This window comes from Dasypus novemcinctus, chromosome 16 (genome assembly GCF_030445035.2).
Source record: "Dasypus novemcinctus isolate mDasNov1 chromosome 16, mDasNov1.1.hap2, whole genome shotgun sequence".
Classification (NCBI taxonomy): domain Eukaryota; kingdom Metazoa; phylum Chordata; class Mammalia; order Cingulata; family Dasypodidae; genus Dasypus; species Dasypus novemcinctus.
Genome location: NC_080688.1, coordinates 47,663,971 through 47,679,916, shown reverse-complemented (window position 1 = coordinate 47,679,916; position 15,946 = coordinate 47,663,971). Strand labels below are relative to the sequence as shown.

At 34.6% G+C, this 15,946-nt stretch overlaps 1 protein-coding gene across 3 annotated transcripts in view; it reads right to left on the bottom strand.

Annotated features, from left to right (window-relative positions):
• Positions 1-605: 605 nt before the first annotated feature.
• The window catches only part of RNF125 (ring finger protein 125), a 42,080-nt gene continuing 26,739 nt past the window's right edge, over positions 606-15,946 (bottom strand). Inside the window, exons 5-7 of one of the 3 annotated variants that reach the window (XR_011645962.1) lie at positions 12,929-13,036; positions 7,170-10,438; positions 606-961 (exon numbers count right to left, since the gene is read on the bottom strand). Coding sequence is in view for 2 of the 3 variants with exons in the window: in XM_004479009.3 (XP_004479066.1) it covers positions 10,352-10,438; positions 12,929-13,036 (195 nt within the window). In the remaining variant the exon portion in view is untranslated. Of the gene's footprint in view, positions 962-5,825; positions 10,439-12,928; positions 13,037-15,946 lie in introns of those variants that run through there. The other 2 variants (XM_004479010.5, XM_004479009.3) reach the window with 2 other exon arrangements.

Below are 15,946 nucleotides of genomic sequence, written 5' to 3'. Positions count from 1 at the left end.
AGCAGTGGAGTCAAAAGGCTAACAGCATCTTTAAAAAGCAAACAAATCTAATTTTTAAAGAAATGGAAGAATTCTCTAGCATACATACACACTCTTCTTCCTTTACATAAAATTCAATTATTCCAGCCATTTTCTCTCAACACATTTACCACTTTCTCAAAGGGAGACAATCCAAAGTTCCTTCCAACTATGTTTCCAGAGGAATGTCACGACACCCCCATTTTTCCAGTCCAATATAGCTAAATGATTTACTTCCTCCCTTAGTTGAGTCTTTCCTCTTTTCACAAAAACCCATTCCAGTTGCCAGAATCTTACACTTTCCCATTCAGCATTTCAATCTTATAACAGATGATTTTTCATTTCTGTTTGAAACAGAAGTGAGTCAAATTACTTGACTTCTGTACTCCATTCCAGAAAATGATTTGTTTCTTGATTTGGACCTCGGCAATCTCAATTACCAATCTTTTTTTCCTTTACCAACATCCAAGAAAGTTTAGATAGACACATGTAAATATCTTCTTGCACATTATTGAAGATAGTCAGGAAAAATCAACATAGTCTAACTGTATCAGTCTTGGCACAACCATAAGAAAGAAACCACATAGTTATTTGAACAGAAAGTGTTTAATATTAAAGAATTAACTATAACAGAGAATTGGTATAAAAAGTAAAGAGATACTCTAAAGAATATAAGAATGATAGCTCTAAGGAACTGCCCAAGGATGAGCTCTTTATCTCCACCCCTCCACCAAGTCCCCATGGCTGAAAGCCAGACCTTCTTGGAGAGGACACAGCCTTGGCTCACTCATGGCAGAGTTGTTTTAGTGCCAAACCACTGAAACTTAGAAATCCACATCTAGGAACTTGCCAGAATTTCATCCTGCTACAAAACTATCCAGGGGAATGCCGGTGTTGGCTACTGTCCGCTGTAAAAGGCCCATTCCATTTTCAATAAGCTGGCCTAAAAAGAATGAATTAGGAGTTAAGAAGTAATACATTGATAACTGGCACAATGTCTATAACATTTTGGTACTAGTTCCTCTAAAACCTCACCCTCCATGGGCATATGCTGAGTTCCAAGTGACAACAGGCAATAGCTTAACCCATTGCTTCATATCTACATATAAAAACACATTTCTTACTCCACAATACAAGAATCATTACTGTCCCCCACAAAAAAATCCTGGCCACAGCTCAGTTATTTCTACATTTTCTTTGATTCCCTGAAATAATCCAACTTCCAGTACTAAATTCTATATTATTTATGACTCCTAGATTCCAAATATTACAGAGCCCAGGAGCAAATGTGGCTCAAGCAGTTGAACACCTGCTTCCCTCATGGGAGGTCCCAGGTTCAGTTCTTGGAGCCCCCTAAAAAAACAAACAAACAAACAAAAAACAACTCAGGAGAGCTGATATGGCTCAGTGGTTGAGCGCTGGCTTCCCACATACAAGGTCTGAGGTTCAATTCCAGGTACCTCAAAATAATTTTTTTTCAGAGCCCAGCTTGACATAGTTAAGGGGGAAATACATTTAAGGATGTAGGGATATTGCATGGAAACATTAACCAGGATTCTTTTCATTGCAAATAAGAGAAATCCTAATTGAAATGGCTCCAGCATAAATAAAATTGTTTAGCTCACATAATTCAAGAGAGAAAGCTGAGTAACATATGTGTGAAACCAGAGACTCAAAAGATATCAGGATTGTTTCTCACTGCCTCCTGGCCCTGCTTTCCTTGGGGTTGACCTTAACTTCAGTCACACTTTTTCCCAACTGCTCACATGAACTCAGAATAGCTAGCATGAAAAACAACAGCAGCAGCAGGAACCCTTCCCTTCCAAACAGTTCTAACAAAAATCCTATAATTGATACTAATCTACTAATCAAACCATTAAATATCTAAGAGACTGTACAACTTCACTGAAAGGGAGGATAAACAAGCAAACAAAGTTGTGAGTTTTAAGCTTCATTAGAAGTCTGGAGAGAGGCCATGGGTTAAAAAAAACAGCAATAGGGAGAAAAGGTGTTCTGTCTCTATATTTAAATATTTTAATTTTTGAAACCTCAAAGGCTTTGCCAGTGAGATGACACATATTTCCTAAATTTCTCTGACATTTATACTTTTCTAATTTGGGTAATAAAGAACTATATATACACCATGACATTGGGTTTAAAATTTTATTAGAAAGTTATTGTTTCTCTCTTTAAGGTAGTATTTTTTTTTAACTTTTTTGAAATAAATGCAGACTCAGAGGGAGTTGTAATAATGATACAGAAACAATACACAAAATACACTGGGCGGGATAATTCTTTACTGTGAGGAGCTGTCCTGTGCATGGTAAAATGTTGAGCAGCATCCCTGGTCTCTACCCACTAGATGTGAAAAGCACTCCCTTCCAGTGTGACAACCCAAAGTCCTTCTAGATATTGCCAAATGTCTCCTAGTAGGCAAATTTACTCCTGGTTAAGAACCATTGGCCTAAGTAAATGTATATTTTTGCCATAGATGTTGCTGAATCATGACAATTAAAAAGCATATTAGGTTTGTGCAAAAAAGTTATCAAGATCACTAAAAGAGAAAAATCAACAAAACCAAATGCTGCTTCTTTAAGAAGATCAATAAAATTGACAAACCCCTAGCTAGACTAACAAAGAAAAAAAAAGAAATGCAAATAAATACAATCATAAATGAAAGGGGGGAAGTTATGACTGACCCCATAGAAATAAAAAGTATCGTAAGAGGATATCATGAGACACTGTATGCCAACAAACTAGGCAACCAGATGAAATGGACAAATTCCTAGAAATGCACAAACAACATACACTGATGATACAGGAAATAAAAAAAACTTAACAAACCAATTACATTTTAAGAGATTGAATCCATCACCAAAAATCTCCCAACAAAAAAAAGTCCAGGAGCAGAGGGCTTCACAGATGAATTCTACCAAGCATTTCGAAAAGAATTAACACCAATCCTGTTTAAACTCTTCCAGAAAATTGAAAAAGAGGAAAATTACCCAACACATATGAAGCCAGCGTCACACTAATACCAAAGCCAGGAAAAGACACTATAAGAAAAGAAAATTACAAACCAATCTCCAATGAACATAGATGAAAAAATAAGATCTCAACAAAATACTTGCAAACCAAAACCAACAGCATATAGAAAGACTTATACATCAAGACGAAGTGGATTTATTCCTGGTATGCAGGGCTGGTTCAATATAAGAAAATCAATCAGTATAATACACCACATTAACAAATTGAAGGAAAAAAAAAACCATGATAATTTCAATCAATGCAGAAAAGGCATTTGACAAAATCCAGCATCCTTCCTTGATAAAAACACTTTGAAAGATAGGAATAGAAGGAAAATTCCTAAATATGATAAAAGGCTTATATGAAAAACCCACAGCTGACATCGTACTCAATGGGGAAAGGTTGAAAGCTTTCCCTCTAAGATTGGGACGAGATAAGACATTGTTATTCAACATTGTAGCAGAAGTTCTAGCTAGAGCAATTAGACAAGGAAAAAACAAAAAACAAAAAGCATCCAAATAGGAAAAGAGGAAGTAAAATTCTCACTATTTGCAGGTGACATGATCCAATATTTAGAATATTCTCAAATGTCTACAACAAAGCTATTTGAGCTCATAAATGAGTTCAGCAAAGCAGCAGGATTCAAGATCAAAATGCAAAAATCAGTGATGTTTTTGTACAGTAGTATTGAACAATCTGAGGCGGAAATCGAGGAAAAAATTCCATTTACAATAGCAACAAAAAGACTCTAATACCTAGGAATCAATTTAACTAAAGAAGTACAGGACCTATATGCATAAAACTACAAATCAATGCAAAAAGAAATCAATGAAGACCTAAACAATGGAAAGACATTCCATGCTCATGAAATGGAAGACTGAAAAAAGGTGAAGATGTCAATTCTACTCAAACAGATTTATAGATTCAATGCAATACCAATCAAAATTCCAACGCCAACTTTACAGAAATAGAAAAGGCAATTACCAAATTTATTTGGAAGAGAAGGCACCTGAATAACCAAAAGCATTCTGAAAAAGAAGAGTAACATGGGAGGAATTTCACTGCTTGACCTTGAACCATATTACAAAGCTACAGTGGTCAAAACAGCATGGTACTGGCATAAAGATAGGCACATTGATCAGTGGAATGGAATTGAGAATCCAGAAATAAACCGTCACCTCTATGGTCAAATGGTTTTTGACAAACCTACCATGTCCATGTTAATGGGACAAAACAGTCTCTTCAACAAATGGTCCTGGGAGAACTGGATATCTATAACCAAAAGAATGAAAGAGGACCCCTATCACATCTCCCTATATAAGAATCAACTCACAATGGATCAAAGCCCTAACTATAAAAGCCAGGACCATAAAACCCTAGAAGAAAATGTAGGGAAACATCTCCAAGACCTTGTGGTACGTGGTGGTTTCTTGGACTTTATACCCACAGCACATGTAACAAAAGAAAAAATAGGTAAGTGGAACCTCCTCAAAATTAAACACTTTTGCTCCTCACAGGACTTTGTTGAAAGGGTGAAAAGGCAGCTGACTCAGTGAGAGAAAATATTTGGAAATCACATATCCAATGAAGGTTTAATATCCAGGATATATAAAGAGATGTTACAACTCAAGAATAAAAAGACAAATGACCCAATTTAAAAATGGGCAAAAGACTTGAATAGACATTTGTCCAAAGAAGAAATACAAATGGAAAAAAAAAAACATGAAAAAATATTCAAGATCACTAGTGATTAGGAAATGTAAATCAAAACTACAATGAGATATCATTTTCACACCTATCAGAATGGTCACTATTAAAAAGAGAACTTCAAGTGTTGGAGAGGATGCAGTGAAATAGGACCACTTATTCATTCTTTGTGGGAATGCAGAATGGTACAGCCATTGTTGAGGACTGTTTGGTAGTTCCTAAAAAAGTTGAATATAGATTTGCCACATGATCCTGCAATACCCCTACTTGGTTTATACCAAGAAGAACTGAGAACAGTGATATGAATAGAAATCTACACACCTATATTCATAACGGCATTATTTATCATTGCCAAAAGTTGGAAACAACCAGGTGTCCATTAACTGAAGAATGGACAAACTGCGGTGTATTCACATGATGGAATATTATGCAGCTGTAAGAAAACATGTAGTCATAAAGCACATGACAACATGGATAAACCTGGAAGATTTATGTTTAAAGAAGCAAACCATACTGTATGATAATGTTACCATGAAGTAAATACATGGTGTAATATATTGTATGATTCCATTTACATGAAATGTAAATATAAATCAATTTACAAAAATGAAATTTAATTAGTGGTTATGTAGGTCTAGGGAAGGCATGCTAAGGAGTGTACAGTTTTTCTTTTTGGAGTAATGAAATAATTCTAAAATTTTTTTGTGATAATGAATGCACAACATTGTGATTATACTAAAAGTCATTGATTTTACCCTGTAGACCATATGGTATATGAATATATCTCAATAAAACTGCTTAATAAATAAATAATTGTGCAAGAATAGCCAGAAATAGCAGCTATCTAAGCAGGGGAAAGAGAGATTAAGAGGTGAAGAATTTTCTTATTTCTCTGTTTTTTGTTTACTATTATTACTGAAATAATGAAAATGCTCTACTAATGACTGAAGTGATAAAATGCCCAACTATGTGATTATATCAAATACCATTGATTACACATTTTGGATGAATTGTATGCTTTATTAATATATATCAATAAAATTGATTTGTTAAAAAAAAGATCACTCAGAATAGACAGAGTAGATATTTTAATGAAAGCAATGGTCCTGCCATTCTTTATTTCTCATAATACATATTTACAGAAGAAAAAGTATATATTTTCTATTTTGATAATTATACAGATTCTTTTGTGTGGTTGAATAAAGAACAATGGATCTCTTAATCACTTTTTAAAGCAACTTCATTGCTTTCAGGTACAGGTCATGAGATGATAAACATTCAGCAATTGGAGTAAGCTCACTTCAAAATGAAAGAACCAGCACCCAGAAAAAGTAATGAAGCAACTTCACAGAAGACAGGGTATCTCTTGGAACATCTGATCTGGGCGCCTTATTTTTACCATAGATTGACAATCAGTCCAAATTTTCAACCTTCATTTTAGAAACTTGGCTGAAAAAATACATGAAAGGCTCTGACCGGGCACAATCTTCTACCTAAAGTTGCAGTGGCGTTTGAGTTACTAGTCATATTTCTAGTGATTGCAAAGATCCTCGAGGACTGGATTGACGCTGAACTTTATACATTGCCATCTATGGGACATTTCTAGAAAAGCCCTCCAACATATAACTTTTTAAGTTGGTTTATATAAACACGTGTGCTTACTGGTGTACATACTTCCTACTTCTGGGTTTAAACTCATACTTTACAGGACCTGGAGAGGAAGCCATTAACTCTGCAGAGGTCCAGAAGTATACACACTTCTCTGCAGTGATAAAGAGAATGGTTAACACAATGGAATGCAGAAAGTTCACTTAAATTCAGTTAGTGCAGTTAAAAAACAAAACAAAACCATGAACAGATAATCTCCATATGATTTTGTAGAGTTAGGAGAGTTTAGCTTTTCACATTAACATGTGAATCAGTTTGTCCCTTATAAGGCATTGAAAAAGTTACAGCCTGAGGCACTATAAAGAGTTTATCATTTTGTCAGTAGTCATACTCAAATATCTGTTTCCCTCTCTAAAAATAATGAATTCCTTTTTATAGAAGGTTAAAGGCACAGTGAAACAATGAATATTTATACCTCATTTTAGAATGCAAAATAATTCTGATGATAATTCAGAACTCAAAATAATTCAGGTGGCCAGCACCTAATTTGTCCTGTGGGTGGCAAAATCATAAGAGGCTTCTAGGTACAGGATTCAAAATTGCTGCACTAAGGTCAGTAGTGGCAGGTGACTTAAAGCTTTTCTTAAAATAGCTTTTAAATTTTTAAAATATTTTCAAGTTTTAGACATTTAACAATGCCCTTTCTATTGCTCTGAATTAAAGAAGGTTTTTTGACTGAGTAGTCAGTACTACTACTCAGAAATATGTTCTTTTATTTTTCAGGGACTAGATTTTAGTCTGATGATTACCTCTCAAATAGTCTTCTCCTTTTGCTCTTGTCCAACAGGTTTTGCTTTCTTAGTTGGTCCATTCAAATAGGAGGAAGAGAGTTTGTGAAATTAAAATTCTGTTCTTACTTGTTAACAGCTGTGAAAAGCAAGCTTGAAAACAGTATTCAAAAGGGAAAACATAAAACCCTCTAGATTTCATTTGGCTTTACCTTTCCCAAATTACCTTGTAATGGATAGGACAGTGAGTGAGACTTTTAAAAAGTAATCTATATTTAGTATAGAATAACATTTTTAAAAATTTTTACCCTGTTTGTTTTATAGTGACTGTAAAAACTCCAGTGGTTAAGCTGAACTATAAAAATAGACATGGAATATGTTAATTTTTATTTTTACTTATTCCATGTTCGGTAGTTGGAAAAAAACACAACAATCCCTGAATACCATATAGCTGTGATTTGTGCTATATTAACACCATCATAATATAGCATTTTATTAATGCATAAATCAGAGCAAGTGGATTCATTCTTTGCAGTAGAAAGGCATCAAAAACTCAAGTGAATGGCCTAGTTTCATGCCTGAGGAATGACTACACTTAAATGTAAGGAGCAAAGTAATTTATAAATGATTAGAGTTAAAAAGTCAACTCTATCCACAGAAAACTTTATCCTCAGGAGTCATTATCACCATTCTTCATAGCTTCTTTGCTTCTTTGCTTCTTTCAAGGGTGGAAATACAAATCTTTGTCCAACGTTCATCATTAAAGAATCAAACATTTAACATTAAGTAATCTAAATAACTTTAAGAAATTAAAATTAAAAATTAAAAAAAAGAGTTGTTCAGGAAAGAATAAAGGAGTTTGTCAGCTATGTAGTTGACTTCCTGCTGACAACACTATCTGAGCAGTCTGTGATAGCCTGACTGATATCAGGCTTCAGCATTCCCAGTGAGGAAACCAATGCCATAAACTGCAGAACTGGAAAAGTTTAAATATATTGCCAAGTGCCTACATTTCTTTCTTTCTGTTAATTAATGTACGTGCTCAAGAATATTTATGAATAGAGAACAATTAACATAAAAAAAGAAGAACCAGACATGAAAAAGAGTCAGTGCCATCTAATAAGAACTGGTAGTGAACTTTAAATATACAGTTAAATGAAGAACTAAGACTAAATGGGAGATAAGAGAGAGTATAGTATGTTATACCAATATATTCTGAGGATGTTGACATAGTACAGCTATATTTTAAATTGGGGAGAATGGGAACTGCAAATGAAAAAATATTGTCTTAGTTATCATATTGATGGTGGTTGCATTATTGTTATTCTGAGACTGTTGCATGTGTAATGTGAAAAAAGCAGGTAAAAAAAAGAAAAGCAAGTGAGTGTAGGATATTCTAATTCCATCACCCCCTGCATTCTTGAAAACCAGAATTCTCAGGATTGAAGAATATAGATACAGATACAATAGAGAGGCTAAGTAAAAATCCTATAGTACTAAAGCTGATTTAAAAGCATCAAAATACCACTGAGCCACATTGGCTCCCCTAAAAGCATCAAAATAAACACATGAAGTATTCTATTTTAAAAAACATATAGTTATTGCCCAGCTCTCTCCTAGAAACAATGGCCAACTCAAAACAGCAATAAGCACCCTTAGAGCCCAAATAAAGGTTTTGAAACAGATTGCTCACTGAAAGAAACCAGGCTTCTTAAAGAAACAGGCAACTCAGGTGTCAGGTAGGAAAAATTTAAACTGAGCCTGGAACATCTTGTCATAGGAGATAGGAAGGAAGCTATTAAAGACTGCCCAAGGATTCATAGCCCATTCAGCAGGACTCTCAATGGTCAATGATGGATCAATTTAAGCTTCAATAAAGTAATATTTATAATGGGTTGAAACCTGTCAAATATGTTTGAATTCATGAGTTCATAATACTTAAAAAAAAAATGTGATCTCTGGAAGATGATTGGAAATAAGCTCATTATCAAGTATCAGTTTCAGCTAATATCACAAAAAAAGAGAGGAGACGTTATATGCGTCAGCTGATGAAAGAACACACCATAACCTGTGGTCTTTCCAAAAGGATTGAACTATGTCTTCTCAAACCTTTGGATCTGTATGCCAAAATTCAGAGGACAGAGGAACATGCTGAATTGCACCATGAGTATGCAATCAGCAAAATATAGATTATGAGAAACTATGAGTCAAAAGATGTGGGTTCTTCAACAGATAAATTTTAAGGAAAAGAAAAGGAAGAAATGGGGACTAATAGATTAAAAAGAGTCATAAAAACACATCTAATAAAAATTTTTAAATGAGTAACGTTAAAATATGGTGCCTAGAGAGATACACTTGGGTGATAAGATAAAATGCAAAGAAGTGATTACTATTGAAATCTGTGTAGTGGTTTCTTTTGTGGGGTTGAGGAGATGGTTACAACTGTGACAGGACACACATAGAGGACATGTGAGGTGGCTGACAGAATTCTAAAGGTGTGTTTGTCTTAATGCATTAAGCTACCTATTTTGTGTTTGGGTTTCAGGACTGTATTTTGTTTTACAATTTTTAAAAGACTGACTTTTTTTAAAGTTAAAGTTCTTAAGGTTTTCACTAAAAATTTTGGATTTGAATACATCTACTAGTAAGTATCAGGTAATAGTTCTTAAGAAATTGCCTATATTATAGAAATATTTCTAAATAATAATCTACAAATACTTGAAAAAGAAAGTATATTTTCAAGTATGTGTATAAATATGAAAAGTCAAAGAATAAAGTATATTTTTCAAGTGTATATAATTATGAAAATTCAAAGAATTAAGTATACATTCCTAACACAACATTAATTTTGTTACAGTTTTATGTAATACAATTTTGTTAAATGTACTTTCTTGACTTCCAAAATTTCCCTTTCCTACTCCCACTGGAGTATTCATGTTATTCTATTAGAAATTAGAATGAGCATTAGCACAGTTTTCAATTCCCTTGAATGTCAGCACTTTGTTTCACTTTCCATCCTTTTTTATACAGAACAAAGATTAGTTTTCTTGCCCAAACATGAAGGTATTATTAAAACAATAAACAGGGACAAAATAGAATTGCACTGAACATTTTTGTCCAAAAATTGACAATTTCCCTCCAACTATTCAAGCAGCATATTAAAAAGTAGTACAATTGTACAATTTCCTTCCCTTTTAATAAAGCTATGTGGTGTTTGAATGATTCACATATTCGAGAAGTGACTGGTCTAAGACTCTTCGGATAAGAGCTTCTTCGATTATGTTAAAATCCTGTATTAAAGAAAAATAATCAGAATTATAAAATCAGAGTTGACAGTATTTTAGAAATGGAAAGAAAAGGGTCAATGCAATAACCCCATTCTGCAGGAAACTAAACTTATCTAAGCTTCCCAGAACCTGTCACAGAACCTAGGACTTGTGCTTTGGGCTAGTACATTTTCTGTTACATTTCACTACAGGGCATTTAAGCCATAATAAATTAATCTTGATTTGGAATTTAACATTTTTATCTAACGGGTAGTTTTTAATCATCATTAAAAGTCCTGGTTCGAGTGCTACCTTCCACACAAACATGGAATATGGAGTCAAGTTAAGATATTCCCATAGACTTAAGCAATCCGAGTTATACTACTACATATCTATTTCAAATAAAAATGTTAAGAATAAAACTTTTTCTTCATCTTCCTATGTATGAAAAGTGGAATTCAAAACTTTGTTGTCACAGTCTATAAAAGAAATGAAAACTCCTAAGAGTTCTATCCTATCTCCTTTCCTCTCCTACAATAAAGAAAACAGAACTAAAGAAAAAGAAAAAAGTAGAATCTCTACTGGGAATCCATTCTAAAACATAAAAACAAACAAAATCTAAAGGAAAGGCATCAAGCAAAGTGGAGCATGAGGTTTGGACACAGTACTGGCATATTCTTAGGCAATTTGGTTAACCTTTGAGCTTCAGATATTTCTTAGTTAAATGAGTATAATTCACTTCACAGAAGCTACGGCAAGGAATAAACTGAGATATGCATAAAGCAATAATATGAGAATATGTGAAATATTAATTACACTAGTATAGTACTTGGTAGCTTAGAAAACGAAAAGTCAATTCAAAGAACACTGCCTTATAATCTCACAGCTATACCCAAGAATATGGTTTTGAGTGTCCCATCAGAGTTGCTTCAACCTGACCAGGCCCAGATTATGCGTCATTTGAAAGGTCTTGAGAAGAATGGACTGAACATGAATACCCAGGACATAGAATCAACCTGACTTAAAGAACATATTATGGAAGTAGGATAAAGAGGAACTCCTTTGTGCTATGAGGAATGAGCATACATGGGCTACAACCAGGCTTTGGGAGGGTCTTATGTGCTTAGGGGACAGAAAGGACTGCTAGAAAGAGTGCAGAATATGCAGGCTCTGTCATAAACCTTGTTCAATTCTTCAAGTGGCCCTAATCCCATTTATTCCCTCCCCATCTCCAACCTGCCTAACAACTGAGTCTAAACTGTGCAAAATCACTTTACATGCATTATCTCATTTAAACCTCCCAGGAGATTTAAAGAGTAGGTACTCTCACTTAACAAATAAGCAAACTGAGGCTCAGAGGTTAAATACCCTGCCCAAAGTTACACCATTGTGGCAGAGCTGTTACTTAAAACCAGGCAAAGCCCAAGTTCTTTGTGATGAATCTGGATAACCATAATGGCTTAGCTTAGAAAGAATAGAGTCAATTTTCAAACGACAATCATCAACAATTACTAAATTTTATCTTGAAATTGCCTACAAAGAATAGTCAAAAATCATGTGGAAATTATATGTAAATTCAAATTTTGTCCCTAACATTTCATGTATTCAGATAAAAGAAGCAATAACATGGCTATGAGTGATTTTCCCCTTTTCTTTTAGCTATCTATAGAGGACTTGGGGCACAATGCATTACTCTTATATAGTCACACATGGACTAAAGTAGAGTGTAGTCTACATTAACTTTTTCCTTGCTACTCTCATTTCCGACTATGGGAAATAGAGTAGCCATAAGTATTAAAACTAGAATAGATCATAAGTATTTATATAATACATAATATAATAATATTATATACTTACATATAAAAAGTATTAAAACCATTCATACTATGTTTAACTTTTTTTCTATCTTAAAAAAATTCTTAATGAAATGAGTTTGGCTATGAGTTGAAGCCAAATGATGAGTATATGGGGGTTTGTTATACTATTGTGTTTACTTTTATATGTTAAAAATATTTATAATAAAAACATTAAGTTTAAAAAGAATTTAAAAGATTGGAGTGCTGTGTTTAGAATTTAAATAACTAATGATTAAGGCACATGTGTCTTCTGGTATGGTCATCTGTTATTAGTCTTTCAATATACCATAAAAGCAACTAGCCATTTCATTATTGATGTGATTTCATCTCAACTATAAAAGTTTTTAACTTCATAAAAACCATAACTATATATAGGAAAAGGCAAGAAGAGAAACCAAAATAATTAAAAACTAAATCTAGCTGTTTATATAATGGCCAATTATCTAGATCACAAAGAAAATAATTTTGTCCAAGGCAGATGTCTCCTTTAACATTGATAAAATTTTAAAAATATTGTACTTTTGGGATTTTCTACTTAATACTAATACTTAACACTAGTGACATACCCATTTTTTAATTCTAGAATTTTATTTCATTTGAATTAAAAAGGTAAGTATAACACAGCCAAAAATCATAATTTAAAAGACAATATACTTACTATGAAATCATCATAAAACAAAGTGTGAGTGACTTGCAAATGTCTTATTAAACTGCCATTGAAGCTGCTTGGAGTCTCATTAGGTATTAAACGACAAAGTGGGCAGAACTAGAAATAAAAAACACCAAGAGTTCAAGATAGAATTTGAAATAATCTGTATCAGAATTTAAAAATTAAGTAAACCGTTGAACAGTTTTAACATTGACCATACCTAAATATGATGTTTTATAAATTAGATAAATATTAAAGCAACATTAAACAAATATAATTGCATTTATTTCTTCACATGCATTTCTTGCCCATATGCATACATAACAGTAGAACCATCTGCTTCATATTTATCAATTATTGAATATTACAGTTAGTAGATGTATCTTAATATACTTAACTAGCTGCATAACTTTTAGAATATTTAGTTGTGTGTGTATTTTGTTATTACAAATGGCATTGTCTTTGGGAGTTTCTTAGGATAAATGATCAGAAATGGGGATTACTGGGTCAAAAGTTATGAATCTCTATGGCTCATAATATCTACTTCCCTATAGTTTTTCACTGCTACCAGCAAAAGAGATTACAAAACACCAGCATTAGTTGTTAGCATCTATACGTGTCTTCCTAATTCAGTAGCCACAAATGGTTCTTAAAAAAAACCTTTATTTTAAAATATTTATAAACTCACAAAAATGACAAAAACAATGCAGAGAGGTCCCATGTCCCCCTCGTCCAGATTCTCCAAATGGTAACATCTTATCAAACTATAGTAATTTGATTGGAAAGTAACTGGCAAGTAACTAGATGTGATAGTTAAGTTCATGTCAACTTGGCCAGATTATGGAGTCCAGTTATTTGATCAAGCAAGTACTGGTGTGATTGCTACTATGAGGATATTTCATGCACTTAAATCACCAGTAAGGGGAAGCAGACTTGGCCCAGTGGTTAGGGCGTTCGTCTACCACATTGGAGGTCCACGGGTTCAAACCCCGGGCCTCCTTGGCTGGTGTGGAGCTGGCCCATGCATAGCGCTGATGCGGGCAAGGAGTGCCCTGCCACGCAGGGGTATCCCCCGCGTAGGGGAACCCCACGCACAAGGAGTGCTCCCCAATAGGAGAGCTGCCGAGCGCGAAAGAAAGCGCAGCCTGCCTAACAATGGCACTGCCCACACGGAGAGCTGACACAACAAGATGACACAACAAAAAGAAACACAAATTCCCGTGCTGCTGACAACAACAAAAGTGGACAAAGAAGAAGACACAGCAAATAGACACAGAGAACAGACAATCCGCGCATGGAGGGGGGGAGGAGGGGAGATAAATAAATAAATAAAATAAATCTTAAAAATAAATAAATAAATCACCAGTAAGGTGATTGCATATATGCTGATTACATCTCTAATCAACTGAGAAGATTGCCTTCAGCAAACCTATCAGTCCCATCCAATTAGCGGAACGCCTTAAAGGGAGAAGCCATGATTTCAGCAGTCAGAAGAGAGACTTTCCGTTTCTAGTTCAGCCAGCCAGCTTCTCCTGGGGAATTCACTGAAAACTTTCCATGTAGTTCCCAGCTTGCAACCTGCCCTATAGAATTCAGACTTGCCCATCCATACGGACATGTGAGACAATTCTTATACACATCTCCAAATACTTAGATTATATATATCCTGTCAGTTCTATTTCCCTAAAGAACCCTAATACACCAGATTACAGACCTTATTTGGATTTTACTTGTTTTTGCATGTGTCTATGTTTTTGGTAGGTATAGTTCTATGAAATTTTATCATATGTATGGATTCATATAACCACCACCACAATCAAGATTCAGAACTGTTCTTTCACTACAAAGGAACTCCCTCATGCTATCCCATTTTAGTCATACACTTTCTCCTCCCTCTCTGGTAACTGCTACCCAAAAATCTGCTCTCCATCTCTGTAATTTCATCACTTTGAGAATGTTATATAAACGGAATTATACAGTATTTAACCTTTTGAGATTGCCTTTTTTCACTCAGCATAATGACATGATAGCCATCCAAGTTTTTGCATACATCAATAGTCTGTTCCTTTTTATTGCTGAGCGGTATTCTATGCTACAGATGCACCAGTTTGTTTATCCATTTACTCTTTGAAAGACATTTGGTTCGTTTCCAGTGTTTGGTAATTACAAATAAGGCTACTATGAACATCTGCATAGATGTCTGTATAACTGTAAGTTTTCATACATATATGTTGAGTCTTATGATGAATGTTTAACTTTGTAAGAAACTACCAAGTAGTTTTCTGGTGTGGCTGTACCATTTTACCTTCTATCTGCAATGTGTGAATGATCCATATTTTCTGCATCCTTGCCAGCATTTGGTACTATCAATAAATGTGGGGGAGAGGGCATTCTGATAGGAGTGAAGTGGTATCACACTGTGGTTTTAATTTGCATTTCCTTAATGGCTCTTCCTTATTTTTTTTAAGAGGTACAAGGGCTTGAACTTGGGATCTAGTACATGGGAAGCAGGTGCTTGACCACTTGAGCTACATCATTCCCCCTTTCCTTTTAATATATACTATATTTACTACATTTTAACCTGGTTTTAAAAATATTATTCAGAGAGGACTGTGGGAAGATGGCAATGAACTAACAGGCAGAGTTGAATGTTCTCACAAAAACAATGGAGAAAGAGGCAAAAGCTGTCCAAGGGACCTGCTTTGGAGGTCAGCAGACCAGGACAGTGCTATACAACTCACAGAAGGGTGAGGGACAGAAAGACAAAGAAGCTGAAAGGACAAATGTGAGTTACCAAGCCCCCAAGGCAGCCAGGAAGGGCTCTCCTCCACCATCCCCAAGATATTAAGCTGGGAACCCCTGGCTCACTGAACCAACTGAGAGGAACAGACATCTTTCTTCCTGTCAGCTGTTTTAAGGGAAAAGGGAGGGGAGGTCGGGGTGCTTGTCTTCAGTGAATTCAGCTAGCAGAGCCCACTTTGAACCTACACTCTGTAGAGTTAACACAGGAACACAGGAAAGCTGAGA